The 12,006-nt window shown below is 50.8% G+C and overlaps 1 protein-coding gene across 2 annotated transcripts in view; it reads left to right on the top strand.

Annotated features, from left to right (window-relative positions):
- Positions 1-12,006, top strand: part of Rfx4 (regulatory factor X4) — a 64,989-nt gene that overhangs the window by 51,197 nt on the left and 1,786 nt on the right. For both annotated transcript variants that reach the window (XM_038315102.1, XM_038315101.2), the window contains 2 exons: positions 1,566-1,728; positions 3,154-3,292. In XM_038315102.1, coding sequence (XP_038171030.1) covers positions 1,566-1,728; positions 3,154-3,292 — 302 coding nt within the window. The remainder of the gene's footprint in view (positions 1-1,565; positions 1,729-3,153; positions 3,293-12,006) is intronic.

Below are 12,006 nucleotides of genomic sequence, written 5' to 3'. Positions count from 1 at the left end.
GATTTCTTAATTTAAGGATGTCTGTGAAGGCACTTCTCCCACAACCTGGCTTGTGATAGATGCTCAACAGAGCAGACCTCCTGGCCATGCTCCTGAAGTAAATCATTGCCATTTTATTAAAAAACGGTATTATCTGCATTCCGAGTTTGCAGATTTACATAAGTTCTTAGAGCAAAGCACTTTCAGTAATAAAACAATACATTTACAGTAGGGTTTCCTTCCCTCCTTCCTCCCGGCTCCTCCTTGCCAGGTCTCTGCCTGCAACAAAACTCCAGTCCACCAACTCTGCCCCCTCCTGCCACCCTTCCCTGTGCTTTCAGCAAAGCCTTGGGCAAGGCAGGCTGAATTCTAATATGCAAACTCTTCCTTTGTCTTCCTGTAAGAGTTTTAAGGTAGAAATGGGCTTCTGCAGACAACATAGGATTTTACTTTATTTTCTTTAAAATTTATTTTTATCTTACTTTGTGCGTGATGGGTGTTTTGCTTGTCTGCGTGTGTGTACACCACATGATCCCTGGTGCCGATTGTAGACCAGAAGAGGGGGATGGCTCTCCTGGGACTGAAGCTACTGGTGGGTTGTGGTGGCCATGTGGGCGGTCTGTGATGTGAACTGAACAGTCGGGAGAGCAGACTGAAGAGAGCAGTCTTGACCTCAAAGCCATTTCTCCAGCCCCTTAAAAGCAGCGTGTCGCCAACTCTCCAGCTCTCTGTGTACCCAAAAGAGGACACCGAATCCTGTTCCCTTACACCTTGTGAAATGATTTTATTTCTGCTCTCAACATTTAAAATTTATCAGAAATTAAGTTTGCCTAATGGGTTACTGGCTTTAGCAAGCTTTTAAATTGTTCTTATAAAAATTCTAACCATATATAAAATGTGCCTTTAGAGGACCCTTTGTCAGCCGCCGCTCCGGCCCAGGTCCTTGCAGTTTCCGGTGCTAAGTCAGCAGATGGGGTTAGTGATGAGCATGGGATAGCTGTAGTTAGTGAGCTGCTTACATGGCTTAAGCAGTCCGAGTTGGACATGGAAAGCTAATTTTGCGGGTGCCTGCCTGGGCCACGCTCTGCCAGCCTTTGTATTCTTTTTCTTCCTTTCCTCCTGTCTTTCCCGTTCCTCTTCTTCCTCTTTACTGAGTGTGTCTGGACAGCCAGGCACTGTCCTAGGTGCCAGGCTGGGCAAACGGATACAAGCCTAGCCTCATGGAATTTGCACTCTGGTGGGGGACGGGGGGCATCCTTCAAACCTCGCACCTTCAAATCTCATACCTTCCAGAATGGGGAACTGAAGATTGAAGTAGGGAACACAGAGGCCCACAATGCACTGGGGGGCCCCAGCTAGCCTGGAGTTAGCAGGCAGCTTCTCTGGATTCATCTCTGAAGACTGTGTGGGTAGTGAGGGAAGAGCACGGATGCTGGGCCGCAGAAGCAGTGTTCTGCTGCTAGGCCAGGGGCTGCGGGGGAGCTGAACCAGAGGGTGCCTTGTAACAAACGATTTTGACTTTCAGCTTAGGAGCAGTGGGAAGCCACAACCGTTAGTGACCAATGCCATGCAATCTGTCTCCGTAGGAGCAATGCAGTCATACACGTGGTCGCTAACATATACAGTGACGACAGCCGCTGGGTCCCCAGCTGAGAACTCCCAACAACTGCCCTGTATGAGGAGCGCCCACATGCCTCCCTCCTCCGTCACACACAGGATACCAGTCTACTCCCACAGAGAGGAACACGGGTAGGTGACCTGCTTGGCATTTCACTTGAGAAGGATTCAGGTGAGAGTACAGGCAGGAGCTGCCCTCTGGTTAGACTGTGTGCCTTCCTCAGCCCTATAACCCTAGAGAACTTCTTGTGTAACCCCAGCGATATGCAGGTGAGGAAGGAGGGAAGGAAGGGTAAATGGTCCCGTGGCTCTCCAAGACAACTGGCAAGTTGTGGAGCTCCAGCTGAGCATTCCCCATGTCCCCTTCCCAGCCACAGTGTGTCCTGTCCCTGTCTACCCCACCTGTGCCGTGGGGATCTCTAGAGGACCCCGGTGATGCTCCAGGTTCAGGGAGCTCTGCAACCAGGATCGTTTGTTTTGCCCGTGTTGCGTGCAGACCAGGGTGGGGGTGCTGCTGGGATGCGTGGCCTGCACTCTGTTCAGAAGCCTTACCTGAACTCGGGCAGGCTGTCAGGAGACAGCAGCTATGCTGCGCTTCCTGAGCAGAGGCTCAAAACCACTCTTAGCACACAGTGCTGGGGCCTCACCTGCAGCTGCTCACAGGCCTGCAGACTGGCCAGAGAAGCCACAAAGCGGCTGCGGCGCAGGGGCAGCTCAGGCAACTCCCACACAGGTGGTCCAGTAGAAGACAGAGGGCTTGAAGGTGGGCACAGGCCTATGGGTCAGTGTGTCCCCACGGCTCAGAGCCCGGGATCTCCACGGGCAGCTTATTCCCCGCGGCATTTCCTCCATCAACACGATGTGCTCTTAGAATTGCATTTCACACCCTTTTTTCAACCTACAAGGATGGTAGAATAGAGACTCATGTGGCCACAGGTTCAGTTCTTTGCCGGGACGTGTTAGAATATGCAGTCATGGTAGTCGTAGCCCGTGTGCATGTGTGAGCCTGCGTGCATGTGGCATGGCTGTCACATGAGTGGTCCCAGTGCAATCCTGTGTGTCATTTCACAGATGTGAGAAATGGGGCCGTGAGTAACTACAGATCACAGTGCTAGACAGGGACAGAGCCTGGCTCAGCACCAGGGTCTCTGGCCTGCTTTTTCTCGCCATCAAGTTCCCCAGGTTCTTCACCTCCACTGCCCAGCGGAAGTTCAAGGAACGCAGAAACAAAGTCCAAAGCAATTTTTCTCTCCCCGTTTGACTTCAGGATGTGCAATGGGCTTTTGACACAGGGAGGAGAGGCTTCCCCAGAGCCAGGTTCCATCCCCTGAGGTGCAAGCTTGTCAAGAGTGCTGAGGGAAAAGCAAAACCAACCTGGGGTTTCAGACTCGCCACATCAAGGCCAATAGGGTGTTGGAGGGGATCAAGTGGAAGAAAAACCGGTGGTGCGGGGACAAAAAGAAAAAAAAAAAAAAAACAGAAGAGGTTGATTTTTTTCAAGGTATCAAGCTGACTGTTCTCTGCTGTGACTCATCCATTGTGCTTGCTGCTTCTCAGGTACACGGGAAGCTATAACTATGGGAGCTATGGCAACCAGCATCCTCACCCAATGCAGAGCCAGTATCCAGCCCTGCCTCACGACGCGGCCGTCTCTGGCCCACTCCACTACTCCCCTTACCACAGGAGCTCTGCACAGGTGAGTGTAGGGGCAGAGGTCTGGCTGGCTGTGCTCGGGGGCCCAATCAAGTCAACTAAACACAGCTAAGGAGTCCAATGTGTGTGCCACCTGCCGGTCCTCAAGGGCAGCCAGCTCAACACCCTCCAGTGGTGCCTATGGTGACGTCATTCCCTAAGCATCCACGTTGCTTAATTGTTCTCTGAGTTCTTGACTCTCCTTGACTTCTCTGATGCCGGGAATCCAGATCTCTGTTTCTGCTGGTCCCTCTAGGCGCCCACCTCACAGTGGTTATGTGTCTGCTCATCCCCATCACTACCCTCATGGCATCCGTCAGGATCTACTCATGATAGGCTGGCCTCTTGGTTTCTAGGCTGTGTTCAGATTTGACCTACCATGCCATCTTAACCGAAGCATCCTGAAATGGACCCTCTTGATTACTCCCACCCATCACACCCAAGCAAACTGAGCCCTCTATGGCCAGCCTGGGGTGGAGAGAAGTTGAGGAAGTAGCTAGATTGCCACTGTTGGGTATTCCAGTTACATTAGACACCCTCCTATGCATTGTCCCAAGCACGACTGATCACCAAGTCCATCCAGTTCTGAGTTTTTGCTGTTGTTGATGTTGTTGTTGTTTGTTTGTTTGAGACAGGGTCTCTCTCTACATAGTCCTGGCTGTCCTGGAACTCACTATGTAGACCAGGCTGACCTTGAACTCATAGAGATCTGCCTTCTGAGTGGTGAATTAAAAGAGTGTGCCACCATACCCAGCCTCAATTCTGTGTTCTAAAATGTCTTTGGCATCTTGGCTCTCCTGCCTTAGCTCAAGGCCTTCATGTCTAACCTAGATAATATAATAACAGGCCTTCATGATGATCTCTGTCTCTAAAGCTTGCCCTGCCTGCAGCTGGAGGGGTCTTCTGGAAAACCCAAAACCGTAACGCGGAGTCTGATACCGTGCTGCAGTCATTTCCCTGTCTTACTCCTCGATGTTGGGCTCCTTCCCTGGCCACCCTACCACCCTCCGCCCTGTGAGAGCCCCGGCCGCTGCATGTGGGCACCAACGTCCCTGTCTTCCCTGTCTGTAGGCACTGTTCTCCGAGCTGGGAATCTCTTCTGCCTATCATCTGAGCATCTTATGGTCTCCTGAGAGTACCCCCTTCCTTCCTCCAGGCCCCTACCAAGTGCCTGCCACTCTCTGGCCTCCTCATTCCAGTTCACACTTCCCTGTCAGCCAGGACTTCTAACTCTGCAGGAGTCACCAGGCAGCGATTAAGTGTTCTATCCCAGTTCAAGCCACACAGAATCCATCAAAGGTCGGCCTACTTCTCCCAGATATGCCAGGCTCTGTGCTTGACATTTTGTATGTACTCTAGATAACCCTAGCAGAAGAAGTGAGACAGAGTGACTTATGCAGGGGTCAGAGCCCAGGAAGTGCGGTTGCTTTCTGGCTCATGAGCACAATCTCCCACTGTCTCCCAGATGTGGCTCTCACTTTTTTGGGTGGATGGAAGCAGCTGTCGGCAGAGCCAATGGTTGGGATAGGCTAAGCGTACTTTGTCTGCTCTGAAGGTTGAGAAGTCACATGTGGTCTTTGTGTCAGAGAAAGAGAGCTTTCCCCATGGGATAAGCACAAAAGGGGGCTGGTGTGGGCAGGGGCCTAGGAGGGCAAGGGCAGGATGGAGAGAGGCTGGATGAGGCTGCATTGCATCAGCCTGCAGCACACAGATTGGCCTCCAAGGGAGGCAGTGAGGAGAATGTATCCCCAATACGAAGGCACTCAGGGTAAACAGGCGTCTGTTTTGATTTCCATCTCTGTACCAAGGGGAACCCTGGTTTAATCCCAAGACAAGTCAAGGAGTCAATTCCACTAAGTCATCCCCTGGGGCATTCCTTAGAGACCTCTGACTGCAACACAGAGATGCCGGCTCCTTGGGTGATGCTTCTCCTGGGAGCGGAGCCTGTGCGCCTGTCTGCAGTACCCCTGTATGACTGAGTTGCTGTCAGGATTCCACTCCGCACAGTCTGGGCACTCTTTCCTGCCTGCCTCCCTCCCTCCCTCCCTCCCTCCGTCCGTCCCTCCCTCCCTCCCCTCCCCTCCCCTCCCCAGGAGAAGAGGAGGGAAGTAGGCAGAAGCGCCCTGCTTTGGGAGCATGCACTCGAGTCCGAGACAGCATCACCACACCACAGCTCTGGCTGTTATCTTCCTTCTCTATGGCCTCATGCCCCTGCCCCAGGAAATTTCAAGAGCTCCTTTTGGGGGAGGGTGACTATTTCTTAAAACCGTCACCATATATAAAGAAGCCAAGTTCTCCTCAAAGGCCACAGAGACCCTGGTGGTCAAAGATAGGTCTGCAGTGTCCGTTTTGGAAGCCACAACAGTATCCAGCTGGGACCCTTATCATGCAATGGCTGGTCTTAATAGGAATGGCCAAGAACTAAGCTCCAGTCCACAGAGAAACCCTTCATATTAGATGAGGACTCAACTAGCCTCTCCACCGTCTTGTCCTGTGCCTCTCGGACAAGGGTATTTGACAGTCTGCCATCCCCAGCACACACACACACGTACACACACATGCATACACACACGCATACACACACACATACACACACACACACACACACACATACACACACACACTACTACTACTACTACTACCACTACTACGCTTTATGGTTCACGCTTTAGTTAGTCTCCATCTGTAAAGTGGGGTGGGTAAAAGTTAATTATATTATATCCTCTGCCTAAGCTCTTGGGCGAGGTCAGTGTTGAAGTGTCCCTCTCTTAGGGAAGGTCCTGTACAGAGAGAGACAAAGCAACCTTTGTTTCATTTTCCATTAACATTTAAGCAACTTGCACCTCTGGGCACTTTGAAATAGATGGGCTCATTCGTTCCCATAACAACCTCAGGAAGACTGCATTTTCTCCAGTTCTTAAAGATGCAGCAGCAAGGGGCTGGAGAGATGGCTCGGTAGAGCACTGGCTGCTTTTCTGGGGGACCTGAGTTCAATTCCCAGCACCCACACGGCAGCTCACACCTCTCTGTAACTCCAGTTCCAGGGTCTCTGACACCCTCACACAGACAGACATGCAGGCAACACACCATTAAATAAAATAAATTATTTTTTTAAAAAAAGATGAAGCAGCAACTTCAGAAAGGCCATGTGACCCAACCAGCAAAGCAGACTTGAGCACAAATTCAACTCTCAGCCCCAGCCCCATGCCAGGGACTTAAAACCACTGGGTTGAGGGGGTCAGCAAAGCCTAGAGATTGGCACTTGTATTCTCACTAAATGTCAAGTTCTGAGAGAAGATAAATGCATTTTTTTTAAATTTAAAGTTGAATGTACAAGGCTGAAATCCATTGTAGGGTCGAGTAATCTCAGCTTCCCAGAGCAGAGTTCAAACAGCCTCGGTCCCCCGTGAATGGGCAACACATATCACTACAGAAGGTTCATGGGGATGAGGAAGAAGTCCACATAAACTGAAGAAAATTCACGATCAAACAATGTCTTTTTAAAGAAATGTACTTGCACTGGGCGGTGGTGGCGCATTGCCTTTAATCCCAGCACTCAGGAGGCAGAGACAGGTGGCTCTCTGTGAGTTTGAGGCCAGCCTGGTCTACAGAGTGAATTCCAAGAGAGCCAGGGCTACACAGAGAAACCTTGTCTCAAAAAAAAAAAAAAATCAAAAACAAACGAATGAGCACTTCGGTTCCCAGCAGAAGGATGCCTATAAGACTGTGTTCGGTTGGCTTGGAAGACCCATACATCCATGGACTGTGATATTCACATGCATTCAGCACTTATGTTATAGAGTGATCTGAACTCACTAGCGTTTCCCGTGAATATGTGTATGCCTGTTGAGGGTTCTCATGTGCACAGCCTGTGCTTGCTATGGCCAGTTTGAATCGCATGACGGTTGAACGCGTGGGTGGGATATCTCTGAGCCTCAGTCAGACCTGGCCATGCAATCCTTACCCTGTCAGCAAGCATAAGTGTGTGAACAGGGCCCAGGAGTTCAAAAGTCATGCATACATCATCCATACAGCTAGGCATGTACTCCACGAGGCAGGAACGCTGTTCCTTCTTTCCTATCTGAATGGCTCAAGTGTAGCATGACCAATGCAATAGCCACTGCGGTCTTCATCTGCCTGGCCCCAGCCAGCCCACAGCCAGCGGTGCTACCAGAGTCCTCAGGGTTCTCCCCCTCACACACACACACACACACACACACACGCGCGCGCGCACACACACACATATGCACATGCACACACAGTTGTGAAGACAGCTCAAGTAAGGTGCTTTCTTGAATTCACTCTCTAGAACATAAGCAAATGTAGTAGAATATGTTTATAGCCTCAGTGCTGAGGAGACAGACAAGCAGGTCCCTGGGACTCAGTGGCCAGTCAGCCTACTTGGTAAGTTCCAGGCTAGTGAGGGACCCTGTCTCAAAGAAAAAAAAAAAAGGTAGACAGCACAAAAGGAAAACACCTGAGGTTGTTCTCTGGTCCACATGCACACGGACACACATGCTGACATGTGCCACATATGTATGTGTGCGCACTTACATATCAACCATAGTATTGCAAGGTCTTTAAGTGCTGAGCTAGACTCCCTGGGTTCAAATCCAAGATCTGCATCTAATTAGTTCTGAGCTTCAATTAATTCATCTGGAAAGTGGAGATAAGTTATAATACCCATTTCACAGGGTATAGTAGCTGTGGTCAGGTATTAATAAAGAATAGAATAAGATCTGGCTCAGAGTTAATGTTGTTTGTATTCATCATCATCCTTTGCCGTTCAGTTATAATGGTGTTCTATTTTATATACTTCTGTTCTCTGCTCTGTTCTGGCTCTGCAGAGGCAAGAGCCAGGCCCTTCTCACCCCCCAGACTCCTAGGACTCTCGCCAGAGCTGGGTCCTTAGTGATTGCCCAGGATGTACTCCCAGGATGTCAGTGAAATGAAAGAGCCTTGTTTGCACACTGAGTTGCTATGTGGCTTCAAGCAGGCCATTGCCCTCACTTGGAAAATGAACACTGGGACCTTCCAGTTAGTCACCGAGGCTCTTAGGATCACTAATAGACCATGATCCTATGCCTTTCAAAAATGAACTTTAGTAACGGCTAACACATTTTGAAAACTTACAACATAGTTTCTAAGTGATTTCACTCCAATTCTTTTGACCAGTCTTGACCCTAAGAGCTCAGCAGATGTGGACTGTCTGACAAAGAGTCTGAGAGACATGTCCTACTACTGCAGAAGAGGCCAAAAGGAAGGCTGCTGGGGGCGGCCCCTGGCAGGCCGTGCGCACAGTGAGAGCCGCCTTTCACCCCCTGCCCAAGCAGCAGGCCATGTGGTGAGGGGCAGGGATAAAGGGCTCAGTCTTCCCTTTCCATGGACAGGAAAGTCCGCCCCTGGAGTAGGGAGTCGTCCCAAAATAGACTTCCTAATACAGTTCCAAAGAGGCCAAGAGTCATCACTACCAAGATGGACTTAAATCATAGCCTCTTGCTGACTACTTTAAACACACACACACACACACACACACACACACAGAGGCAATACCACACCTCATGCACTCCTTTCAAGAGGTGGTAATGATTTAGTGATTTATCTTATCTTAAAAAATGAGCAGCAACAGCTTGTGATTTGATCCAGACTGATAACTTCCTGTTACCCATCTCCACAAAAGCTCCTTTATTCTGGCCTGAGCTCTTGGCACCCCAGAGTTTGTACCCAGCATGCTTAAGGGCCTTGCAGGAAGCCAGATGTGAAGTGTGAAAGTTGAGAGGGGGCGCTACTGTGCAGCCTCTGCCACTCCCGGCAGACTGCACACTGACGGTCGGGCCAAGGCAGCAGGCACTCCAACCATCCCGCCTCTCAGTGCCCTCTTATACTAGGGGGTAAGCAAGCCACTGACTCATCTGCAATTAGCTGACCTAATGGGACAGAATTTTCCACGCTGCTAACAGAATTGTATTGTCACATTGGAGATATTTTGAGCCAGTCTCATTTCCAGGCAATTGCTCTTTGGGGTCTATGACACAACCTCTGGGCACAGCTGTGCTGAGGGTCCTCGAGGAAGCACAACAGCTTCACTCTCTTGAGTTTGGTGGTAAGGGCTCCAAGTCCATGCTGTGACATTTTACCTACCCAGGCCGAGGCCAGAGAGGCCAGCAGGCTTCCAGTGGCCTGGGTCAGCATTCTAAGACCTATTTCTGTGGAGGAGGAGAGCTCTTGATGAAGGAAGATGCGAGAATAAAGTGTTTGCGAGGGGTAGGTAGGCCATGTTTAGGTCAGTCAGACTGATATGGGGAGATTGCGCCACTGAGTTCTGGGCTTTGTTCATGCTTGGTGACACTGGGCATGGCTCCAGCTTTTTCCGCTTCTACAGTATGAGTTTAGACTTTATGACCCTGAAGGTTCTCTCTGCTGGGACTGTCCAGTGTACATTTACCAAATATGGTTAGCACCTGTTAGGTGCCAGGCGCTGTACCAAGTTCTGGGGACATATCATGAATAAAACAAAGCCCCACAGGGAGCATCTGAACGCAAGCCAGGGGAGAAACAGCTGCCAGGCAGGGTGGAGGTGGTGGGGCATTTGGCTTCTTTAGGCAGCATGTTCAGAAAAGTCTCTCTGAGGAGTTGATGTCTGAGCTGAGATAAAGAGTGACCTAAGGGAGGACCAGCTCACCGTGCCCCTGGATGAAAAGGGAGACCTCTGAGGGCCAGGGTAACATGCCCCCAGCTGCTTCGCCTGGGAGAGCATCATTGGTTCTTCTTAATGTTGTCTTTTTAGGACATCTGGAATCTAGATGTTGTTCTGAGAATCTTCATTCACAGGCCTGAGGACCCACCATGACTCCACCCAAACAGTGTGCTGGGGGCCCTTATTCTGCATGGCACATGGGTCTGTGCCAGTGCTGCAGATCTGATTGGGGATTATGAAAACCTTGGCATGCTGTCTGCAGTCTCCTTGGCAACAGCCCTCGGTCCTTCTCCCTGGAGTTCCCAGACACCTCCTACACCCTCTTTCTTAACTGTTCTTTTCTTGTGCAGCAGCTGCCCTCTGCTATGTAAGCAGGGATCCTGTGTGAGGGAAAGGCTCTCAGTGCTCCACCTGAGACCCCTCTTCCTGAGTCCTGCGTAGCTAGCTCTCTTGACATTGCCCAAGCCTCCTCTCCGTCTCCTGCTTCCCTGGGGATCGAGCTCGAAGAGGCCGAGGTGCTCCTTGCTGTCAGCACCACGGTGCTGTCTAGGCTTCAGCCTGTCTGTCTCCCTCTCTGGAGGCACCGCCCACCTAGTGCCTGCGGGCTCCACTTTCCAACTGTCAGGGCAGACAGATGGGGGACAAAAATCCACACATGCTGTCCTCCATGTTACCCTTGTCGTCCTGGTTCCTTGGCTCCTGTCCTTGTTGGCCCTAAGCATAGCAAGCACATCTTTGTGCTGACTGCCCTGCAAACATGAACTCCTAAGGGAGCCTTAGCCCCTTCCCTCGCCATCGTTATAACAGGGCCGCGTTTCCATAGCTGTCCTTCCAACAGTGAAGAATGCGAAAGAAGGACTCAGAGGCCCCTCCTCTTCCTCCTGACTCTCTCTAGAGCGCCTTCCCGCCTCTTGTCTCTGCCAACACCTGTTCCTTGGCCTGATTCGCCCCAAAGTTCCTTTTCCTGCTGCCTCCCTGTCTCTCTCTCTTGACTCCGCCCCCCAGTCTCTCCTAACTCCGTGTGCGCCCCCCCCCCCCGTCTCTCGTCTCTCTCCTGACTTTGTCCCCCCCTCTCCTGACTCTGCCCCCCCCCGTCTCTTTCTTGACTCTGTCTGTCCTCTGCATTCATTTACCATTTCCTCCTTGCACATCTTCCAGGACTCCAGTGAATGTGAACCTAAAAGAGAGATGTTCTTTAAATGACAGGCACTAATAATAACCTTTGAAGCTGTTGACTTGCTTTCTCTTCAAAAGCCTGCTTGTGGCTGAGGATCATGATTGAATTCAGCTGTAAAATGCTATTTTTAATGTCATTGTGTTTTACCTGGTAGGGCTGTTCTCTTGGGTTGATGGAATAGGACTTATCACATCTTCATAAGTAACGATAAAACTCAAGCCTATGCAGCAATCACACTTAACTGGACATACTTGCTAGTGTGTATACACAGTGACACACACATAACTACTACCACCACTGCCGTGCGCCGCGCCCCTGTGTCTGTGCTCTGTGTGCTTTTGCCCAGCTACCCAGCTTCGGGCAAGGGGCAGGAGGTTAAAATACACAAACACGTACAGACAGAGACACGGGTCATCCTTGAATTCCCCAAGAATGCCCCCTTTATTGTGTTCAGGGGCAGATTATATAGAGATAGCCACGCCCCAGCCAAACCCACCAGAAACCACTCTCCGGCCATCAGGACCTCCTGAAGGTCTCATGCTCAGAGCAGCTGTAGGCACTCAGATCAGGGGATTACAAGAAATTCAGGATCTGGGGTCTCACTGCTCCCAGCACACCACCACTACTTACTACTACGCACAAGCACAACCACCACCCCAACCACCCACCACTACCCCCAACGACCCACCATCCACCACCACCACCACCACCACCACCACCACCACCACCACCACCACCACCACCACCCAGTATTCCCAGCTGGGGATGGTTCTCTCTTTGAATTTGACTTCTTAGAGTATTTCAGACTCACAGCTCACAGTCATTCTGTGTAAGCAAAACACCA

This window comes from Arvicola amphibius, chromosome 17 (genome assembly GCF_903992535.2).
Source record: "Arvicola amphibius chromosome 17, mArvAmp1.2, whole genome shotgun sequence".
In the NCBI taxonomy this organism is placed as follows: domain Eukaryota; kingdom Metazoa; phylum Chordata; class Mammalia; order Rodentia; family Cricetidae; genus Arvicola; species Arvicola amphibius.
The sequence above is the reverse complement of the archived record's forward strand: the minus strand, read 5'-3'. Positions and strand labels throughout refer to the sequence as shown.